The sequence below is a fragment of the Agelaius phoeniceus genome, chromosome 1 (assembly GCF_051311805.1).
Source record: "Agelaius phoeniceus isolate bAgePho1 chromosome 1, bAgePho1.hap1, whole genome shotgun sequence".
NCBI lineage: Eukaryota > Metazoa > Chordata > Aves > Passeriformes > Icteridae > Agelaius > Agelaius phoeniceus.
The window spans coordinates 103,215,253-103,239,209 of record NC_135265.1 but is presented as its reverse complement, the minus strand read 5'-3'; the positions used below and the strand labels follow the sequence as shown (position 1 = coordinate 103,239,209).

Here is a 23,957-nt window from a genome sequence, read left to right as displayed (position 1 = left end):
TATAAATTAGGATGAGAATGTTTGATTTTGTAGAGCTGAAAGTTCTCCTTCTGCTTCTGATGAAGTCAAAGGAAGCCTTTGCCAGTGACTTTGTTAGTAGAAGGATCTTACAGCCCATTATTATGATGTGGAGTCTCCTGATCTCAGTTTTCTGTAGAGAAAGTCTTCTGGGACCTCTGTGACTATTTGGTGTATATACAAATGGGGAGACTGCAGGGTTTCCACTCCCATTATTTTTGACAAGATAATTAAACAAACAAACAAACAAAAATCCAGAATAGCTTTTTGTACCAGTGGTAATAAAGGTTGTCATATATTGCTTGAAATATGGCTTTCATATTCCTACTCTTTCTTCAAGCTAAATGACTGTAAAATCTCAACAGACTAAGTTGAAAACATTCCAAAACTCCTCCAAGTTTATTACTATCAACTTTGTGGTGGTTTGTGATTTATATTAAGACTATATTTCCTGATATGACTTACAGCACTGTCTGGATAGAAACATCTTGATTATCTCCTAGGAATGCAGTTCTCAAGAGGGAGGCATCATTGTTCTAATTTTGCAATATTGGAAGGCTTTCATTAATTATGAGAGAGAAAAGGATATTATAATATTTTAAATCCAATAGCAACAGTACTCTAGAAGCTACTATCAACACTGCATTTCAGTGTTGCAGAGGGATATTTCCAAATATTATGCAGCAGCAGTTTTGAGTTTAATTGTCTGCAGATGGTAGATGATCTATTTTCCTCTCTCACTGCCACATTTCTAATAGCACCCAGGCTGTTCTATGTAAATGAGTGATCTTTCATATAATTTTGTCCTTAATTTTCCAATATTTTTTCTTTGCATCATTCTCCAGCTGCATCGTGTTGGATCTGACCTTTTAATTTTTTTAATATTCCTTAATATATATGTATCAGAGCGTGCTTAACCATTTAGAGGCAATCATAGAACTGCTGGAAAACAAAGAAATAACAAATTTTATTAATGTGAGCCACAGTAACAGTTGTCTGTAGCAGGGAGTGGTTGTTATAACTCTGTCAGAAAAGTCTGGATATTTCTGGATATATAGGGTGTAAACAAGTCAGGGTTTTCAGCTTTTTCTTGTGAACTTGAAACTCAGACCTGGGACAGTTACACACATACTTAATTAAAGGTGTGCCACCTCTCAGCAGTCATTCTCTGTATGCTGAACATTAAGTATATGGGTAGTGCGTGCATTTTTAGAACAGTAACCCAAGTGGGTACAAGAAAAGTTAATCTTAACTAGCTCAAAAATGCTTCACATAAAAATTGTCTTTAAAAAACTGTAGGAAAAATGTAGTATTATGAAATAGGAAAATAAAAATGAAACTAGCTCAAATTACTTGGAGAAGTTGGTATTAGACTACTCTGAATGATCAGCTTGTTTTCACTTAGAAAGCTTAGTGCTGTGACTGGCAGAGCCAAAGAGTCTCCAGTTTCCTCAAATGCAGTAAATAATGTGCTCTGAGTCCTTTTCCTGAATGAAATTCACACGCGACAGCTTATTAATTTGCAGAATAACCACACTAACAACTAAAGATGAAAAGGAACTTGTGGGAGTTTTTTGGTTTTCATTTGTGAGGTTCAGACAATAAACGACTGACCAAGATTCTTCTTGCTGGCGTAGCTTCAGTCTGGCTTTTTTTTCCCTCATGCATGCTGACCTGGAACTCTTCCTTTGCCTTAGCCGCGATAATCGTGACTCAGCTTACAACACCATACATTCGCATCGCCCCTGCTGCAGGCGACGACCAGCTAACAGGTCAGATGTTCAAGTACAGACCAGTCACCATGCCCATTCTCTCTCTTTCTTTTTGGCTCCTTTTCCCTGACAGTTTCTTCCTTCTCTGCTCATGAACAGTTTCCTGTGTTAAAAGTTCCTTTCTGTTCATCATTTTTTTCCTCAGCTCCATTAAACTCAGTGGTGTGCTTGGCGCCAAAACTCACAAACACGTCCCTGTATGTACGACTCCGCTGCATGTGCCCATTGTGTGTGTGATCTGTGGAGTGTTCCTTCAAGCCTCATGTTGTAAAGAGATCTCGTCTTGCTCCATCCATAAATTAAATGAAAGTTTGCATATAGATATATATCTGTGTACCTGTTTTGTTTTTTTTTTTCTCTGTTATTAAATCAAGACACTAGAATTTCTAAATAACTGATGCTCAAAAGTTGCATGTGCAAGTTAGGACAAAGATCTAGTATTAGTGGATTCAGGGTTTTTTTCCTGTGTAATGGTAGGAAGATCATGTTTTCTGGCAAAACTTCAATATGAAAGAAATTAAAATAAAGAAAAAATATTCCTATTTATTATGTCATACGTGACTTCTAGGATTAAAATGAAACAACCTAGCATGTGACATATGAGAATGAGCAAGACTTAAGGATTTAAAATCTAATTGTCAAAGTAAACTCAGTATTCAAGTGGAACCATTATTAGGCTGTATATGGCTCGAAGGATGGCTCAGAATATGCTGGAAAACCTTTTTGAACCTGGGGAAATGATTGATTTTGTCAGAAAAGAAACCTGTGCCTAAAACCTTTCTGGGATTTGCAAACATTTTTATTTTCAAAGAGAACCTATTAAAAACTCTAGAACCTGAAGTGGTGAAATATCTAATGGGGGAAGTAAACCTAGTCCATCAACTTTTAGTGTATGATAAATCTTTGCCTTTTTGAAGAATACTGGCATAGTTCCTTGGGAAAGCACATTGTTACCTAAGAGACGAGTTCAGATGTCTGGTATCTGGATACTGCTACAGTAAATAAGAAGCAGTTAAACGATTCAGCTTAAGATAAGAGGATTAGTGACATGTCTGCTCTAGCTTTTAATTTTGGGGTATGTGTTATAATAATAAAGCTGAGTGATCCATAATGCCCAAGTTGCCTTGTCAATCAAGACAAAATTGCTGCATGGTATACTTTTATCTTCTAATAATGTATGAACTAACCAGAATAACATACTTAAAATGCCATTAAGTAGCTTGTTCTTGTTACTGCTGCTTGGCAGAAGCTGTGTCTGCATACATATTTATACCTCAGTTAATTTTTACTTGACAATTCAAATAAAGCATTGAAGAGACAGGATCTCTTCCGTATCCTTGAACTTCAAGTTTTGATTTCTTTATCACAGGATTCAAATAAGCTTTTATATTTTTCCATGTGGAGATTGAAATGTTCTCTCAAGTTTTGTTTTTTTTTTTTTTTTTTTATTTGTTTCAATGCAAAACTGGGTCGCTACAGGTAACACTGGAGACATTCCTGTTCCACAAGAAGATGGCCACAGTACTTAGCAGTGAGAGAAAAGAGATATGGCTAGCTGGCTATAAAGAGATAGGGATAGCTGGCTGACATAGGATTTATTTCATTGCTTTGTCACTGGTGGCGTTGGCAGTCTGTGGTTGTCTGTCAGATCTATGAAATTTATTTCCTTTTTCTTGAAAAGAAAATAAAAATGTTCTACCAGAATCTAATTTTGTAGTGAAAAGGAGCATATCAGATTATACTTGCCCACAGCATTTCTAGCTATTTGTGAAATGTATTAGAAAGCCTTTGAAATACCCTCATCATCTTCCCAACCCCACCTCATGTTTGAAAGACTCTGTGCTCAAAAGGAAAGAAACATCTTTCTCCTCATTTGCCACAACTGCAGTAGCAAGCAAAGAAACCTCACCCAGCCCACATGGTTGTCCCATGACAGCAACAAGAATTCCTGTTTTTCTAGGAAGACATCCTGTCTAGCGGTCCTTAGGGCAGGCTTTTCAATGCCAGGGCAGTACAGCAGTAGTGGGACCTGCAGTACCCATGAGAAGCACAGAGGGTTTCTTAAAGGAGTTTTACAGAAACTGGACCACACATGAGGGACCTGACAGTCAAACACATTGTCCCCACATTTTTGTCCTATAAATTTCAAGACTGTGGAAAGGATTTCCATGTGAAAGGATTTGTTTATGTGAAAGTACGGGGCTGTTTCTAACTGTAGTTACCACAAGCCCTACAGCTGTAACTGTTAAATGTCACTTAGCATTTTCTGTTCGGTGCTTTTTCCTCACTTCTTTGCTCAGAACCAAAGTACTTATATTTGAGATCAAGAAATTACTTTCATCTTTTAGCATTTGAGGAGATACATAAGCGGCAGTGGGAAGGTCAAGGATAGCATTTTCAGGTTTCTTTACATTGGAACTTGATGCTTCTTGCATAATGAAAATTTAAAATCTTGGCTGCATTCCTGAATATCGTTACCAAATTTGAAAGGTCTTCCTCTTCACAAATATCATGATAATGCAGCTCAGCTTTCAAGCTAGTTCTGCTTGCACTCATTTCCTCCATCCTCCTCATCATTGTCTTGCCTCTTACTGGTGCAGTTGATAAACAATGCATTATTAATGTCTCTTCGTCCTTCTTTTCTCCTTCCTTTTTCATATAAAAATAACAGGTCTACCATTTAAAGAATTACAGGCTAGTTGCCCTAAATACCTTGACAGCCACTCCAGGTTGCCTTTGCAGCCCATAGCAAAGTGAACTTTTCCTTGCACTTAAATACTTACAGTGTAGCTGTCCTTGAGTTATGGAATAAGATAACACAGTGTAAAAGCAGCTGTGAGATTTTGACTCTTAGAAGCCAAAACAGGGAAATCAGTGTTTACTCAATATATAATTATCAGTGATCCAATAATGTAGTAGCTAAGGAATTCAAATTTGGGGGAAAGCATTTAGCTTTCTCTGTTACCTTACAAAAAGTAACTAACTTGAAATCTACTCAATTGAACCTGTCCTTCAACAGACAGAGAATATCTAATATCTTACTCCTGTGTGTGAGGAAAAAAGATTATGTATACATGAAGCACAGTAAGTACTCATGATACTGTCTCCATGTTTTCATAACAAATATGGTTTAACATTCAATTGAAAACATGTAGAATGTTATCAGAAAACTTACCACATAAAAATGTGATTGTATGGTCTTAACTTCAAAGTTGAATAAAAAATCCATCTTTTTGAGAAATACTGAAATAATTTCCAGTTTGTTTCAGTATTTTGTAAGAGACACTTCATCTAATAGGTTTAAATTGGCCATATTTGGTATTCACTTGGCCCTCATATATTTTGTTCTCTGCATTCTGATAAAATAGCATGCTTGGAATCATGATTAGGCTGTTCATTCTTTCAGACATTTACTTAATTGTTGAAATATGTCTGAGCTACTTGTATTTGAATTAAAGTATTTCCATTTGTGATTTAGTGGAGCAGCCACTACTTTGCTGGATATTATTAAGACTGATTTCCATAGAACGCCCTTTTTACGACCCATTGTAATTACACATCCAGCTGCAAGAGAGAGCTCTGTATTGTACATTCTTCATACATTAAATTCTTGGTAGAAATCAAATGCAGCAAGATCTGTCAGAAGTTTTGTAAAGTAACTGATACGTAATGATTGGGAAGATTATTTTTTTTGTAAAAGATGGGGCAAAAGCTTAAAACATAAATTAGTTTTATCCTGCACACCTTAAGGTCTAGATGATCTCCATATTTTATAAACAAGTTAAAAGCAGTCATAAAATAATCCTTGTAAGTTTCTTCTCCCTTATGAAGTTAGCACCATAATAAAATATACCCATTTCTTAGGATGTGCATTCAGTACATAGCAAGATTTATTGCAGTGTTCTGGGTCACATTCTGTTCTCAGCCATTCCACTGTAAAAGTGAAAAAAATAAACTGAAATTTTTGATTGACTAAATCACAACTTCATGGAATATTTTTATGTCATTTACTCCAGTTTTGTACTGCATTTATGAAAATACATTTCACTTATTAACACAAAAACCAACAGCATAAATTTGAGAAAGAGTGTTTTGCTATTTACCTCGATTTTTGCTTTACAATGCATCTGAGGTGTAGCAGCATGTACTGGACAGACTTTCACATTCATTTTTTCTCCATCCTGGACCATGTAACATTGATTTAGATGTACTCTGACATGCTAAAACTTGAAGTGCTATTTTGGGCAATGTAGAACCCACTGTTTCCTAGTTGAGACTATTTCCTAGTTGAGTCTCTAATAACAAACCTATGTGCAGACATGTCTGTCTGCAGGTTCAATACACTATTTTAGAAGTTTATTCTTGTCTTGGTACTTCTGGGCAACATTTGCATTAGTTGGAGTTGTGGATAGTTATCCAGGGGAGAATAAGCACCTGTGTGCTGTAAAGTCAAAGCCATATTGCAGTGCTGTTGCAAGATAAGTGACAAGGAAAGCAGAATGAGAATGGATCTGACTTTCCAAAGTGAAATTCTAAGCCTGTTTTTATGTGATGGCCCCAATGATTCTTGTACCAATTGTTCAAGGATTCTGGTCCTCTTCTCAGCTGGGCAGAATGCAAAACAAGGAAATGTTCCTATTTTCTGCAGCACTGGCTGAATGCATTTCAATGGGCTGAAGTGTCACTTGTGATTTATTGCCCATTTTTGTTCTTTTATGTGTTATATTTGTCATTTTTGCAGTGACAGTTTCATCTATAAAACAGTATAGTTACAAGAAAATGTTAAGAGGATACAGGAGTGCCATGGGAGTTGCTGTTTCCTTTTCTTCCTTTTATTTCCCCTAGTATGTTACAGAGTCAAATGTCAGGTTTTCTGTAAGACAGTGCAGCCAAAGCATCTATACTTTTAAGCATAAGTAGATTTTCCACAGAGCAACTGAAGAAGAGCTGAAGTTAAACAATAAGACAAAGAAGGCCTAAAAATAATGCTAATAACATTTCCCAAATGGTGAAATAACCCATAATACAAATACAAGCCATTGCTATCTACACAGTAAAGAGCTCAACTCGATTAGAAATCAGTTATCAATGTGATCATATTTGTTATGTTAAATACTCCACTTCTTGTTTTACAATAACAGTTCCTTTAACGGTCTCTGGAAGTGGGACCTTTCCAGCTTCCATGCACTAGTAGAAGAATAGGGAGGATAAAATGCAGAGTCATAGCAGCAGTTTTTCTCTGGCCATTGATGCTTCTGGTTGGCCAAGGGGGTGTGGGATCTTTTGCTGTCCTGGCACTGCATCACCAGAAGAGCCACTGTGTTACACACCTGGGACAGGAACAGCTGGAGAAGATCCCATGAAGTAGAAGAAAGTATCAACCTTTCCCTACCTTTAGGAAGGACAAGTAGCCTCATTAGGTATGTTTACCACTGTAGAAACAGGTTGTCTTTTATTCAGGGCAGTTAAAAAGTTGGTTGCCACAGAAGTAAGAGTCAGTCATTGCAGTTACAATGCTGTGTTACATCCCCCAAGTACAAAACCAGTCTGGAAGTTTGAGTATTCCAGTTCATACATGAGAGAAAAATATGATTCCAAGTGTCTAGTATCTCCTTTGTGATGAGAGTCATCCAAACTTAATGTAAGCCACTAAAGATGGGTCTGTTTGGTTCATCCTAGCTTGAAAAATAATCCATTCTCTTAGTAATGTGTAATCTTCATGTCAGGATATCTGTGAGGCTGTTTTAGGTTGGGCTGGGAGGAGAGGGAGCTTTTCTTAATCACATTACAGAGAATGGAAGCATAAAATCCAGTCATGAAAGTAATTGTATGAATGAAATCACCAGGATAAATTCTTAACAAACTGAAGGAATCTCTGTCATCTGTTTAGTACTGGTTCTGGTCAGTATAACACCTACTTCAAAATGTTTCAACATAAGCAATGTAGAGAGAACAGAAAACAATGCAAAATAACAGTAGGTAATTTTTAGAGCCTAACTGTCATATAGTGTGTTGCTTCATTTCTGTATAAAAAAAATATGCCTCTGATTTTTCCATTTGAAACAGAGTTTTGTATGTATCAAAATAAAAAATTAAGGAGAGACAAGGGAAGACAAAGAAACTCAGAGATATAAGTAGTAACTAAAAAACCCTGTGAATTTCAGTGTTTCCCATCTGTAGTTTTTGACTGTATTCGTAAAATGCTAAGCAATTTGAATTTTAACTTGAAGTAAAATGTGGGTAAAATAATCTGTAGTTCTTGGAGTCTGCAAATCTGGTGTTTGTACCACTGGAGAGTTTGACAAATGTTTAAGGCAATATTATCTGTTTTAATGTACAGGTGAGCATTCAGATGTGTTATAGTTAAACAGAGTAGTGCAGCAAAGAGGAGAGTAGTACTGTCAACTTTAAACTGAAGTTACAGAACGTACTGTCTTGGGCAAAATAATGTTTCAGCAATTCATTCAGTTTAGTTTCATTGAAATAGCTCAAATCTGAATAAGTATCTAAGCCAAATTTGTCTGCTTGTAGTAACAATTCAGCACTGTGCAAGCCATAACTGCAGTTATTGATGAGTTTTTAACACCTTCTTCAAACAATCTATTGAAAATGTCCTTTTCGGCACTAATGGGAGTTTGACTGCAAGAACCAATGATTTTAGAGCTCTGAGAAAGGCACTCAGATGTATCTGTGCATTTTCAAGTCTTCATTTTCCAAAAATTTTGAATTTTCGTTTCCTTCCCTACATCTGATTTTCTATCACTGCTGAGCACTAAGAAGTTTTTGTGTACATAGAAAATTCCCATGCAAATGAAAGTTGAGTCACAGTTTTCCATAAAAGTGAACAGAAGTTGGTGTCTTGCATGGTTTTAAGCTGTCAAGAGGGGAAATAAGTACTATCAGGTTCTGTTTAAACTTTTGAGTTCATTGGAACAACAAAGTAAAAAATAGAGGAAAAATAGTAAGTTCTAATTGGTCAGAAGCAAACAAAGTATTCTATAAACCTTTTTGAAGCAAAATAGTTGCACTTTTCAGTATGCTTTCAGCAGTGGACTGCTTCTGGTTATGAGTCAATGTGTCAATAATTAAAAGTGAAAAGAGCTTATTATAAAAATGACTGTTCAGAGCATTCTTAATCAAGTAGGACAAATAGAGATTTTCCTTTAACCCCTAAAACCTCCAGGAAATAAATGAAAACCCAAATTTAAATCAGTGATAACTATTCAGAGGAGGCATAGTCTATTCTTGTCCCTGTACTAGAATATTGGTGCATTCAACATTATTTCAGTCTGAATAGGTTTTTTATTGGCAATACTATAAAAATTTCTGAAATGTGAACAAAGGAACTGCTACACTGTATTGGCACAAAGACAGATGTAGAATTCTGTGGAATTATATTTCCTTTGTTGTGCTGATTCTGCTTTCCAGTTCCTCTAGCTGACCTTCTTGTCTCAAAACAATGTTGACTCTGAAATGCTTTAAAAGAAGTTTTGAGTCTTTTTTCCTACTTTTTATAAATTTATCACAGACATATTTTTCTATTTTCTATTTCTTCACGCATCATTACATGTATAATTCCATTTATTTGTTAGTAGAATGAACTATGTTCATTCTATGTTCTTAACTATGTTATGTTTTCTTCCAGGAAAATGTGTGGGTGGTGAAAAATGAGAAGTAAATTCCAAGTGTGATTGTTTTTGAAGGATTTCTGAAGAGTCCTTCATAAGGATTACAGTGTGCAGGGAGGTTGGTGGTGAAAGTCACCAGGAATGTCAGCCTCATCTGTAAAGCCAGTGGCAGCACAGGTCAAAACATCCATGAGTGTTCAGACCTCCCACACAGAGATACCTATACTGCATTACCCTCTGTCCCTCTCCTCCTAATGGCAAAGTAACCAAGCTTTCACTGACTTTCCATTTGGAGCTGTTCATTTGTGTTCTCTGCTTAAGTCCTTGGCTGACAGTGAGATCAGATGATACCTTACTCTGCTACTTCTTACCCATAGATTCAGGTTGCTTTGTTCCCATGCTGGATGTGATCCCTTGCATTCAGGGATGGAAAATAAAACAGCTGTGTTTGTCCAGGCCAAAAGCATCTAGTTTTGTAGATGAGTTTCACCCTGAGTAGGTCAGCTCCAGAAACATTACTGTGATCTAATTTCACATCTTCCCTGCTGGGTAGAAGCCAGTTGAGAACTAGAAAACCGCATTTTATCTTCCTTGAAGAGGGCAGAGTCCTCTTCAGTCTTCAAATCCACACCTTTCTGTTTCTAGAAAACAGCTAAAATAAATTCTCAGTGGTGTTGGATATTTCTTGTCATGTGTCAGTACACTTTCAGGAGTAGATCTAGTGTTGAAAGCGTGGGAGTCAACAAGAGGTTTCCTTCAGCAATAGGAGAAACTCACATACATTTGGTGGGGCTGATGGTAAATTGTCCACTTCTTTTACAGTGATGGCCTAAAAGTGGTGCTGACTTGCTTAGAAAATGTGTTAGGTATGGAAAGGATCAATTCAGACTGTCTGCTTTCATTTCCTTAGAGCTAATTTGAGTTATTCTTCTACCATGAGTATTGTTGTTTTGAGGTTGTGTAGAGAACCATAAAAGCAAATGTTTCAGGTCTAAAGGCTACCCTTGTTGTACATTATGTACCTTTATGACTTCTTGTTCTCAGAAGTCAGGGCTGTAAGATGCAACTGCACTTCCAATGGCTGCAAGTGGGACATCTTGCACAGAGCATTAGCTGGGAACAAGCCCTACATTCAAAACCTGCCATTTCAGCCCTTGTTGGTGCTTTTGTTCTCAGACCTCCTCATCCTTATTCAGTAAGATACCTACATGCATACAGCTAATATGATGCAAGTATATTCCCATTACTCCTCAGTCAACCTTGATTAGAAATGTGTGTCTCATCATGTTGGTCATTGTTGTGTTTGTGTAGTCAGAGGGGAGTTGGTAAAGAAGCCCAGTTTTATCTTTCCACAGAAGTCAGGAGGATTTCCACTTTTATTTCAGTGGTGGGAGCTGTTTTCAGATATGCTGCCATGGCTTTTCCATTTGTTGGCATAGAGGTCTGTGATGTGTTCCATTGTGGCTGCTTCTTTGGCCACACATAGTGAATACTTATAAATATGTAACCGTCCTTTTTTTCTTCATAAAATGGACTAAAGTGTGTGGAAGTACCCTTTAGGGTCATTTTAAAGCTTAAGGTTCCAAAGACTTTATACTTTTTTTCCTTAGTAAATTATTTATTTCCTAGAAGGAGATACACTGTGTCTGTATATTTGAGACTTGTTAATAATTTCTGGTTATGGTACAGCTATTGAGTGTGCTTTAAACATCCCTTAATGAACTCAATGCTGTTAAAGTGTGAGTGCTTATGCTTTTTTCTCAAATGAATGAGGGCTTCCAACTCCTTGGGTGCCCACAAGAGAGAAAAATTTTTATGAATTTTAAATATTTAAGTTTCTTTGCTTAAAAGAAAAAGGCAAAGAGGAGCTAGTAGAAAGGATGGTGGCTTTGTTTCAAAGGAGAAATGAGCTGTTTATCAACACTTGCTTGTTTAAGGTTTTTTTTTTTTTAAAAACCACAGTCTCCAGAAAAAATCCAGACTAAATTGTCTGGATTAAAATTCTGTTAAAAATAGATTGTGATGAGACCAAAAGTCAAACTGGGAACTTTTGTTTTAGGCATGTTTTGTAAAGAATGTTGTTATTCCTGACAACCAGAAATGCAGATGTTTAACCAAAATAGTCTTTCTGCTCACATACACCAACATGAATCATCCACCAGTGAGAGAGACAGTTCATGTGATAGTCAGTTAAATGAGTTGTATTCATCAGTGAAATAGCTCTTTGCATGTCTTTTCATGCAGTTCTTTGTCACTTATATTTACATTTTCCTAAAGAATATCACAAACAAAATTAATAATTCATAACTATTGTTACACAGCAGAGCCTTATTTTGATACTCCCTTCTTACCACAGACCTTCTAACAAATCTGTATTTTCCTGTATTTAAAAAACACCAAATAAAAATATACCAAATCAACATAGTGGTCCTCAGGAAATACAGAAACCGTTTTCTGGGCAAAGAGGATCTGTACACAGCAATATGTATTGTGATGATGATCATAAATTGCAAAGAAAATACCTTCCTGCTAAAATGTAAGCACTGTTTGCCCTCCTTCTCAGACTTCAAAACGATAGAGTGGTGAGTACATCATAGGAGGGAAAAGTCAGACTCTGTTGATTTCAACACTTTAATTACTCCTATGCTTAGCAAAATAGAAGGAAAACATTGTCTCTGCCATGTAGAAAAAGCAATTTATCCATTAGCATTTCCAAGAGAAACCAGGAACAGAAAGGAAGAATATTGTAAAAAGAGAAGTAAACAGACCTTAATCTTGCCACATTTCCAAAACTAATATATTCAAGACATTTTTTCAGTTTTCTCAAGAGAGAAAACTGAAAAAATGCTGATCAAAATCACCTTCTGGCACAAAGTATACCCTGCCCAACAACACCTCATAACTTCTACCATATGGACAGAAACCTGCAGTTTTGAAGGAGAGCGAGGAGCGCTGATTGGAAAGCTAACAATGAGGATGGCAAGAGAGAACTCACTCTCCTAGCTGGAGTTCTACCAGGAGTAATAAAACAAAGACTTTGTTAGCAGAATATGTGCTGGCTAGCAGATGAGGACTGAATGCCAGTCACTTACAGTATAAACAGAAGAGCCAGGGTGGTAATTCATTTCATCTACAGATTTGTATGTGTTTTGGGTCTTCTCCAGGACAGGCTCAAATCCTGGCATCTGGAATGAACTTGAAAGTGTGTCAGACTGGCTTGTCCCTCACAGCATCAGTAATGCTGCTGCTACAGATTTATAAATAAGGGTACCAATTTTTGCAGTCATAGGTGAGATGAAGGGAGAAATGGTGTTTCTGGAGGAAACAGGACATTTTGCACTGCTGCCCTGTTGCAGTGTGCTTTGGGATTAAGGTTTGTGATTGGGTTTCCTGTTGGTCATTTAACATTTATAAGGACCTACCTCTGTGAAGTACCAGTTTTCATACCAAGACAGACATATCAGCATTTTTTCTTACTTTGTCATACTGCCTTTTATCTCAGCCCTTTACTTCAGCAACTCTGCTTTTCCTACCTTTATGTGAATGAACCTTTATGTTGCTTCCTTCCTTGAAACACCCCAACCAACATCATCAATTAAAACATTTTTAAGTCCCTCAAATCCCTCCTGAAGATCTGTTTCTGCTGTGGTACTAACTGGAAATGCTGAGTGATACCAGCTAGTTAAAAGAGCAGGAAGGCAGGAAGGGTAGAACTATTTGGGTATTGAAAATGCATCTTTTTAAGGGGTTTTGCCTCCCCCTTCCCCCTGTGATTGCTACACCTGCCTCCTACAGCCTAGCTCAGCTAGGTTGTGTGCTTTTAGTGGCAAAGATTACTTAGCTGTGTGCCTGCCCTGTTCTTAGCACAGTGGGGCTCCCAGTCTGATTTGCAGCTTCTAGCTCCTACTATCATACAAATAATAGGAAGTAATGATGATAGTAGCCTCTGTAATTCATGTTGTCCTTGCAGAGTGTGGAGAGAGTCTTTAAAGCCAAGTTTTCAGTCTTCTCACTTTGTGGCAGGGACAGTAGGAGCCTACTGATAGATGTTCCAAGGAAGCATCATACCTCTCTCTTTCTTCTGCCTTGTACCATTTTGCATGATTTCTGCCACCTCATCACAGTGCAGCTGTCACACAGGGGTATAATGTTTCATTTTCCTGACTCACTCTGTAAAATAACTCAAAAGTAGGTGTTCAGATGTGATAGTTGAATCTCACTGCCTGCATAAAAAAATCACAGGGTAGTTACTAGCTCAGAAGTTGGTTTCAAATTTGACTGGAAAATGGGATGATCTGAACTAACTGTATTACTTACTACCTTAAGGCCTTGTAAGGTTAGCCATTACATCAGTTACTGGAGCACCTGTGGATGAAATGGAGTTGGAAAGGCTTGCAAGCCTCCTACCAAGCAAGGCTTGCAAGCCTCTTACTTTGAGAGTGTAAAGCTGCAGAAAGGAAGCAAAAAGGCAGGAACTATGGTCAGCCTTGAGTGGGAGAAATAAAATGAAACTGGTCTAGTTAATAGAAGAGATTATTTTTTGTCTTAAATAAAACAAGAAACACCTGGATTTTTTAAAGACTGCCTTAGAAGAAACAACCTTTAGCTAATTTTTACTAGTAACAGCTTAAATCTTACCCCTCTCTCTGTATAACCATCAGTGCCTAGACTTTTGAGCCAGGATTATTTTATTGGTTATTCTGTTCTGTAAAATGGTCAGTCATTTTTAAGTACATTTTTTGGGGAAAAGAAATATTGAAAAGCAAGTCCAAACTTTGTTCATTTACAAAGAGAAGGAGAAAGAGAGTTTATTCATTTTGATAGAGGTCCATTTCTTTTACTGGAAAACATTTTCATTTTTCTTGAAAAACAAGATAGTGCTTGCCTCAGAATTAAAGGAATGATTATTTTTCTCACGTAATTCATTCACCTTAGCTTTCATTATGGTGAAAAGTAGTTCTGCTACCACCTTTTCTATCCATAAGCTACCTGCAAGAGATTATTCTTTATGAAGTTTTGAGGTTGATGATAACATGATACTTGTGCCTTCTGAGTGAGAAAGGAAAGGCAAATTTTCCACCAAATGAAGTGGCAGAACTAGAAATACTTCAAAGAGAGAGTCAGAATTTTTTTACCCAGTGTTTTAACTTGTTGTGTGGAAATAGAAATTTAGCTGCACAAAGTCATTTAAGAATTCGAACTCTGGCAGACACTAAGGCAGCAACTAGAATATAATTCAGTTCTCATTCTGAAGAGGGAGTAAGATGCCATGAACTGGCAAAGTGATGACTAAACTTCAGAGAAGATTCCAATATTAAGAAAAAGTTAATGGAATAGGTCTGAGAGTAAAAACTAAGTGAAATACTGTCTTTGGATGTTTCATGGATACTACTTAAAAATATTATCACTGAGACATGCAATGTATAGAACAAAATGGGATCCATGAGGATAAGTCACTCCAGCTGAATGTCATTCTTTCTAAGTGAAGGAAAAGAAATTATATATTATTATAAAAACATTTCACATTTTAAGTGCTACTGTTCAGAGAGCACAAAGAATGGGAAATCAGTCAGTAAAAGGGAAATTGTAGTTGCTGACATGAACTAGAAAAGTAAATATCTAAGGGTATGGAACCAAGCAATGTGATTGTCTTCTACTGTATTCAGCAGAGGAAGCCTGGGGAAATACTTTGCTGGGTTTTGCAGCACCTTAGGGTTTATCTTTAGTGTATCTCTGTTTTTCACTTCTGGCAGGAAGCACTCTAGCTTGTTTTCATCAAGTAAAGACTTTCCAAAGTCAGCACCTTAGTCTTTTTTAAACTGGCAGGAAACATCTCCTTGTCCTTTCATTTTCTAAGCAGCTCCCTTGAGCTATCCTCCACTCACTGCTCTTTAGTGACCTATTGTCTTTCTAGAGGTGCACCACAGTGTATATGTCACTTTAGCCTTGATTCTTGCAGCTCCACTAGCAAGAGCTGGTGTTTTCACACTGTGTTCAGCTTCTGTTCTCTGAGGTTGCCCAGACAATCTCAGAGAACAGAAGTGAGGGTTTTTTATGCAAGGCTTAAAGTCACTTGTCATATGCAAAGGTAGAATCAAAATCTTAAAAATAAAACAAACAAAAAAATCCAAGTAAGTCATTAAGTCCACTGTTGTGAAGAAAATGCAGTGGGCATAGCTCAGTTGCTGGCATCAACTTATTGACCTGTTTTCATTAAATACAGATATTTTACTGGAGGCCCAGAATTAGTCTCATAGCTATATATTCTTAAAGGCTCCAGGGCGACCGAGGACATTAAAAATTACTGTGTCAAAGAGGTTGCAAGAATGGTAATAAAATAAAGAAATAAACCACCAAGACTAGATCATCATGATAAAATAGTGTATCAGTAGCACTGTTTCTGTAATGAAAGATTACATTTCACTGAATATTTTTATCATCTGTCAGTTCAGCAGAGTAAAAGAGAAATCAAAGAACCTTTTTTTTTAAGGCTTGCAATGGTGCTTTTCCACATCTCTCTTGAAAACATACAAACAAAACCAAATGCACAAATGGACATTACAGTTTATCAGGAGGCAAAATGAATTTCAGAACTACTGCCCTGAGTTGCCACACTCCCCTTAGGGACAGCTCACCCTTCTCTCCATGGTGCCAGTGCAATTTCCTGTGTGAATATGGGTTAAAAGTCAGTTAAGAAGTAATTATGAGGTGAGAACAAATATCATTCAATCAACCTCTGCCTATCAGACAGAAACATAGGAGAAGTAAAGTGGCACTGCTTTTCATAGTTAATGCACTTTAGTATTTAATATTAAATCCTGTATGGTATGTTTATTAAATGCCAGGAAGAGTCAGTGTCAGGGCAGCAGCTCTTGATTACAATGCTAGGTGGTACAAGTTAGCAGAATTCACGTGGGACTATGAAGAATTATAATGGGATAAAAGCAAACTGAATGAAGAGGTAGTACCAACTCAAATTTCAGTCTTGATAAATGCTAAAATGTAAATTTGAATGGCTTTTAACTTGTACAGGGTTCAAAGCTGAGCACTGCACTGAAGAAAGGGCTGCATGTTTCACTGTAAACAATACACAGTAAAAAACTTCCAGTGTCCATCTGATGTTGACATAAAACCAAGCAGGATGCTAAGGAGTATAAAGAGTGGATTAGAACACAGCAATTTCCTAAATCCAGTTGTAGAACAACTGAGTTATGTTAGATGAATAAGCAGCATTAAATAAAATGCAGAAAGGTAATCCCAAATTTCTAATGCTAAAAGATTCAAGGAATGTTCTAGAAGGATGAAAGTTCTTTTCATTTACTCAAATAGATTTTGGAAACCACTAAGAACAATAGTGGAGCGGCATTTTGTCAGCAAATAAATAATCTGCTGAATAGAAATGAAGGAGAATTGAGATAATGCCAATATTTTGTTATAATAATTAATGATAGGGGTTTTTAAAAGGCTTGTTAAACATCATGCTTCCAGTTTAAGGCAGCCTCTATTGTGAGTAAGGCTGAGTCCATCACTGTGAGAAGCTGTATCCTATTTTTAACTCGGCATTAAAATTCTTTTCATAGACAATTTGAGCTGATTCCTCAATCAGATAATCAATAAACGATGCAATATGGGAGTTTGAGTGTCCTGATGCTAGGCTCTGTGCCACTTCCTGTGTAGGCTTTCTGTAGAGATTTTGCATTTTTGTGGATTCACCAGCTTGTTCAATACTGCTGTCAGGATAATGCTTTGTGTGATGGAAGGCATTTCATGAAGTTGTGCTCCATCGTATGTAGAAAATGTGTGTGCTTTGAATACAATTTTCTCTCCTGTGCGTAGTGTAAGTGTAGCTGGTTCCACTGAACTGAGGACCATGAGCTGCTACAGAGAGACATGGCACTGAGATAGACACATTGGATAGTACTGTGAATGGTTGCCTTTACTTAATTTCACTGTTTAGCACTCATATTCCCAAAACTAATGCTAGAAGCCTTAACATAAGGAATGAAACCATAAGGCAGAAACTGTTTGTAGCAAGTCATTACTGACGAGTATTCCATTTGGCTGGGATACCCTGAAGGAGATAATGAAGTATAGGCTTTGGAAGGAAGTCGTCTTAGAAGCTACCTCTGAAAAGATACTACATGCTATTGACTTTAGCTTCTTTCTTTCTTGTGTTTTAGATTTAAAAGAGAGCTTTGGAGTCCTTCATATGTCTTGTCATTTGCATCATAGTTGACTCACTGCTTCCTGTTGGCCAAGTGCAGCCCAACAGCTGCTTTTTGCATTAAATGCTCTAGATGTCCTCTGAATATCTACTACAATACTGAGTGCTGTGAAGAGTACAGCAATATGGAATTTAAAAAAAATTTTATGTAGGATACAGGAAAATAAAAATAGAACTGTTTATTCATACAAAGTATGAATCATCCTTTATTCATACAAAGTAAGGATTTTAGCAATTGAGAAAAGTGTGTGTGTATTTCTGTCAAATTAATATTCTTGTGGGACTGGGCACAGGGACAGCAAGCACATCATCTTCTCTGATTTAGCACTCATGTGAAGCACCTTGGCCAGAATTTTCCAGAGAACCTGGTTCCTGCAGTTAGCTCTAGACATGATTTGATTAATAGTTATCACCTTTTCTGGGAGGTTTTTCTGGCATTTCTCTTGGCAAGTAGTTTTGAAGATGTAGGCCAAAAGTGTAACTGTGGGCACTCAGAAATACTCTTCATCTTAGAATATCCTGGTTAAAATTGAGAAGAAACATTGGAAATCTTTTCATTTTTCAGAAAATAGCTCTTCATGTAAATTGGCCATTAATTTCCTTCCTTTCCAGAAGGAGAAAGTGAAGAAACAAGTAAAATATAGTTGGTGCTGTCAAAATCCTCTCTGAAACCCAGTTAGTGGTACAAGAATGTGGTCTTAAAAGATTACACTTCACTTAGGCTTTACTCTTCCTTCTCCCCTCCCAAAAAAGCTATACCAGGAAAGCGATCCATAAATCCCTGTGTCCATTTTGTGGCACGGTGCCTCAAATGATGAATGCTGACACGTTTTGATTTAAAAAAAAAATGCAAGTCCATAAAAATATAAAATCAGCTTAGTGAATTGAATGTTGCTTCCTAAACGTTTTTTCATCCTGAACTCATTTGGTAGGGGAAATGGATATTTCATCAGACATGGATTTGACGTTCCATCACATTATACAGTAAACAGTACAAACGATGTTATTTTTTTTAAATGGAGAAGCTGGAGGAGCTAAGACAGTAGCTGCTGTAAGGCACTGGTTATCTCATTTAAACAGATATTAAATGTAGGTGCCAGTGGTGTGATCATCAGCTGCTTCCCACTTTGTGAATAAATTGCTTAGAAGGAGTCTTTTTTCCTACCAGATGTGACCTAGATTTAGATTTCCAAAGGCAAAAAAAAAAGAAGTCTATTGTGTAAAAAAACAATTGTGGGTAAAATGCATGGTAAATGAGCTTATCTCACTTTTCCAGGTGTTTAAGCTAATATGTTATGGAATTACAGCTTCATTTATGAAAAATAATTGAGGAAAATGTTCCAGCAAATCAAATTTGGATAAAAGCTTAGTATAGTTATTGTATTGTTAGCAAGTTTCTAAATGAAAGAAAGAAAAGGGAGCCAGCACAGATAATAAAAATACAGAAATTTGTGAATCTGTGAAGAGGCTCCTGTGAAGGGTCAGGGCTGGCAGTGGTATCCCACTATATTGTGGTCCTACGGAGTGTCTTGGAACAATATAAAGAGTTTTATAACAATGCAGAAAGCAGAATTTTTCTTAAAAGACCAAGCTTTGATAGCTGTTGGCCCTGGATAAGATTAATGACATTAGTAGGTTAAGTGTATAAACATCAAAAGAATAACACCTTTATTCTTTTCCTCATTCCTGTTTTTCTTTTGTCAATTCCATAGGGGCTGCCACTCGAAAACCAGACCCGGAGCCTGAGAAGCAGACAGACCATACTGTTAAAATTGCTGGAGTCATTGCAGGCATCTTGCTGTTTGTCATTATATTTTTGGGAGTCGTGCTGGTAATGAAGAAAAGGTGAGCAATTAGTGGATGTTTTCTATGTCCATGTTCATATTGCATCTCCTACAGCAGTACTCAGTTTGATATTGGTAAAAGTATCCAGTACTTTTGTATTTGTACCTTTGTACCCCCAGAGATTTAATGTTTGTGTCGTTGTTTTATATATAACAACTCGAGGGCAATGATTCTAGCACTCCTTACTTCAGTGCTGCATGATGGACTCTAATAATCAGAGACTATCTGGTCCTGAGTCTCCACCCTATTTGACAGATCAGCTGGAAGCTAGATGTAATTTCATTTTTGCATGTAAAAGAAATTCTTAGTCAAACAGCAGCTAGACCTAAGGTAATTTTTGCTAAGAATGAGGTCTGTATTGTTCTGCATAAACTTCATTTCCTGAAAAAATGGAAGATGTTACAATGGCGCTGAATGTTTCCAAACGCTGGTTCAACACACTCACGCATTGAGATTGTTTTGCCTTGAATGTCATTTGAAAACTGCTACATTATTAGAAGTGTAAGACTGTTTAAAACTGTTTGTCTTTCTCAACTCCATAAGAGATAAAATAGTAACAGGACAAATATAGCTGGGGAGGTGGCACAGATATGAAAAAAACTCCATATGATCTTAGAAGCTTAGTCTAGATTAGGAAAAATTATTTAGCAAATAGAATTAAGGTTTTAGGTTCTGTAATGAGCAATGTGAGATTTTCAGCTATTAGAGGTGGGGTTGGGAATGTGCAAGTGTTGTGTAAAGGGGCTGAGTGACAAATTCTCCTTCCACCTCTGTCACAGTCTCCTCACTGTGTCCCATAACCCCTTACCTCCTTGCTATTCCCCTTGAATTATCCCCTTTTTTCTCCTCTGAGAGCAATCCTGGCCTGATTTGGCTCATCCCAACCCTATGTGATTTAATTGTATGTTAACTGGTTTGGCAGGTCTGAGATGTCCAAACCCCTGAGCTGCCTGAATTTCTTCCAGAATTTGAGCAGTGGAGGTGCACAGCAAAGGAGGCAGCTGTCTGACAGTGCCTCAGGGCAGGCAACAGAAGTAGCTGCTTTTCACTCTCCTTGAAGACAGAGGCAGGGCCATGAGTTAGAAGGGCTCTGTGGAGAGAAAGGCGAGCTGTGGCCAGGGCTTGGGGCCAGGTCATGACAAGAGGTATGTAAAGAAGAGACTGAGACTTAAGCCCCAGGGTGAGTCTGACTGGTGCAGTGAAATTGACCCAGTAACCAAGTCTACTTAATAAGGTACAGTGTAGCAGAGTGGAAGTCTGTTCTGACTTTGCAGTACTTTTTTCTTCCCACTTCTGATTTCTTGCATCATTCATACCTTCAGCTTTAACAGTTGAACTCTCAAACTCCTCCCTAGGGCCAGACAGAGCATTTGGCATGCAGGGAGGAAGGCTTCTTGTATTTTCTGGCCAATCCTTCTTCACACAATTCCTGACCAGCATTCATCATACTCTCTGTTCAGTTCTGAGCCTCTCCTTAAGTGTTTCTGCCAAAGGTAGAATGTATTCACCCAAGGGAGACAAGTTATTCTTCATCTTGAAGGAATAGCATTGCAAAATGATCCAAATAGTTTCAAAGTGAATAAGGTGTCCAGGTCTCTGGCTAAATGGATGCTATGCCTACTCCTGCTAAATTCTCTAGAGAAAAACTCTTTGATAATCTAATTATCAGAGGCAGGAGGGCTCAGATCCTAAGTGTTTGCATTAATGCAAAAGGATACTTGATTCCTTCTGTCTACCACAGCTGAGTAATTATTATTCATAGGAATTCTGTTGTTAAAGAAAAAGTGCATTTTGTGAGCTTCCTTGGTTTTTGGAATGAATCTACTTGTGACGGAGATGGAACTATTGAAAATACAAGTCCAGGAACTCTGTTGCCAAATACACACAATTTCATTGTGTAGTACAGAAAGAATGATACCAATAAGTTAAAACATGTCCCAGAATGATGCTGCAGCCTTGAACAAAACAAACTGAAATGAGTGGAAGCGAATATTAAAAAGTAAGGATGGTTCATTTGTGTAGCAGGATGTGACTAGGCTTTAATGAGAGTTTTGGGAGGTGGGTATATTGTGTCCCAAGCCTCTTAAAGCATCTGCTGTAGCATAAAAGATCTTGAATACGATTACACTCATGACTTAAGCAGAAGATGAACCGATTATTCAATAGATTGTTATTGGTGCATTAATTCACTAGGCTGCTGAGGGCCCCTATGGTTTCACCTTGGTTCAGTTACTGTGTATACATTATGCATTTGGAGAAAAAGTATAAATCATGCCACAAGCTTAGTGTGACCGTAGCGATTTTGCAGTTCTGCAATATTTTAGGTGCTACTTTGGGAAACAGTCTTATCAAGCTAGTGAGCCGTTTGACTTCTGCACTTGATCATTTTATTTCATTTACTTTATCAGGAGCTTTACTGGTGTAAAGATCTGAGTGAAAAATAAAATAGCACCTTGTAATTCAGTGGCACCTTTCCCCTGAGAACCACTTTGTTCTCTGCACTATTATATGCCGACACTCTGGGCTACAATGTTGGGTTTCACTGCGCTGAGTCTACGTGCTTTGAAACTTGTCTTGTTTGGAGTTGGCTACAACAAAATCCCATTCACATTCTGCTATCCCAAGGCATATCCCAAAGCAAATGTGTTGTTCATTATTCCACAGAGTCTTGTGTATTTGATCTTCAGTTCGTACTGGTAGATGAAACCGACTCTGTCCCTGGGGCTTCACAGTACTTAATTAACTTAATATCAAACTGTTTATTTCCATTGTCAAGAGATTTGGAAAGCAGTTTCACTTGTGTTACAACCACGACTTTGTCCAGTACATTCCTTAAGTAGCCACCTCATTTTACTCAACAACCATTGTTTGCTTGGTTGGTGCCAGGCACCACAGATCAGTCTCTTGAACTTCTAATTCAGTAGCCAAGTAGAGAAGACCAACATTCAAGGTTTTCAGTGCAGCACAGATATGCTTTGGATATGCCGATTATCAAGGCAGTGTGTAAAGAAGTTCTGCAAATATTAATAGTCATTAAGCAGCATTATTAATTTCACTATGTAATTGTCTTCTGAAGCAGTTCTATCATGAACCAAGAGGTTAGGTGGCCTGGCAATTCAGTGCATGGTTTGGAGTCACTAGTGAAGGTAGAAACGTAGGTAGAAACGGTAGAATGCTGAAGCATTTTCTGTAGGGACACTCAGCTTTTGACTGAAGTAAAACAAATTTGTAAACTTGGCACATGGGGCAGGAAAGGACTGTTAGTGCTTTCCTCTTGATCTCTCCACTTGGTTGTTGATAATTCTTTATCCATTCTGTTCTGTCTTTTCTTTATCCATTAGCATTCCTGCATAAAGGTGTTGTGTAATGTAGTCTAGGAACCTGCAAGCTGTTCCTAACCACCAGTATGGTCATATTGATGACATGATTCTTCTCTCTGAAGTTAGAATAGTGCCAATAGGCTTTCCTCTCCTCAGATATGCTTTGTCTCTCTCACATAAGAATTAACACAAAGTTAGATGAAAACAATACATGTGTTTCCCCAAAACTGATCCACAATAAAGTGGATTTTGAATCTGATCCTGAATGGTAAATCCTGGGCAAGACCCAGTCTTTGAGGTACTTGCATAAGATTTTATAAAAACATTAAAAATAAAGAATGCCAAGTGATTAAATTCACCAAGTAACTTCTTCTTTTGGTCAACTTAAAGTGGAGCAGTGAAAATGAGAGTACTGTTGCTACAACATTTGGAAAAGCAATAGCAATTAAATCAAGACTTGCATAAATTAGACACTTACTGCTTTATTTTCTCCTTTCCTTTTTTTTTTTTTCCTTTATACTCTATATAGGTTAAATTTTAAAATTTGCCTAAGTTGGTAAGTTAGTGGTCCAACATTTGCTTAAAAGCCCTTTATATGTCTTTGGGGCAGCTGTTTCCATTGGGGCTGCCATTTTGTTGCTGCAGTGGGAGTGCAGTAAGGAAGCAGTTATTAAAATTTTATTCCATTGACTTCTGATTCAGTTGTAGAATGGAGGTTTTCTAATCATAAAAAGTCTGTTTTGTTTTGCCTGGGTTTAGTTTCTGTTTTCAGCTGTCTCTGTGCCTGAGCCTTCCATGAGTTTCTAATGTATGTAATTGTAGCATCTGTTTAAGTCAGAGACCTTGGTTCTTGGCAGTGGATAAGGAAGGGTTTTGCACTCAGTGGAGCTGGACTGGGAATGCATTGTTCCCATTCCCTGATAGCAAATCAGGCTGTTCAGTTATACATACACCTTTGCCAACAATTTCAAACACTTAGGATAGAAATTGAAGATAATAAAGCTGAAGGAAAATTCCAGCCTCCTCTCCCTGAACTGTGTTTTTCCCTAGAGGCCAAGTATAAATGAGAGATGATGGAAGAAAACACTGAGGTAATGACAAAGTTCCAAAAGTTTCCATTCTGTTGGGTCAATCCTTCTGTATCCAGCCT

General features: G+C 37.4%; 1 protein-coding gene across 10 annotated transcripts in view; it reads left to right on the top strand.

Annotated features, from left to right (window-relative positions):
* PTPRM (protein tyrosine phosphatase receptor type M) overlaps positions 1 to 23,957 on the top strand; it is a 442,681-nt gene that overhangs the window by 270,701 nt on the left and 148,023 nt on the right. For 6 of the 10 annotated variants that reach the window (XM_077184271.1, XM_077184265.1, XM_077184262.1 and 3 more), the window contains exons 14-15: positions 1,716 to 1,790; positions 19,355 to 19,487. In XM_077184271.1, the coding sequence (XP_077040386.1) occupies positions 1,716 to 1,790; positions 19,355 to 19,487 (208 nt within the window). The remainder of the gene's footprint in view (positions 1 to 1,715; positions 1,791 to 19,354; positions 19,488 to 23,957) is intronic. The other 4 variants (XM_077184309.1, XM_077184292.1, XM_077184295.1 and 1 more) reach the window with 1 other exon arrangement.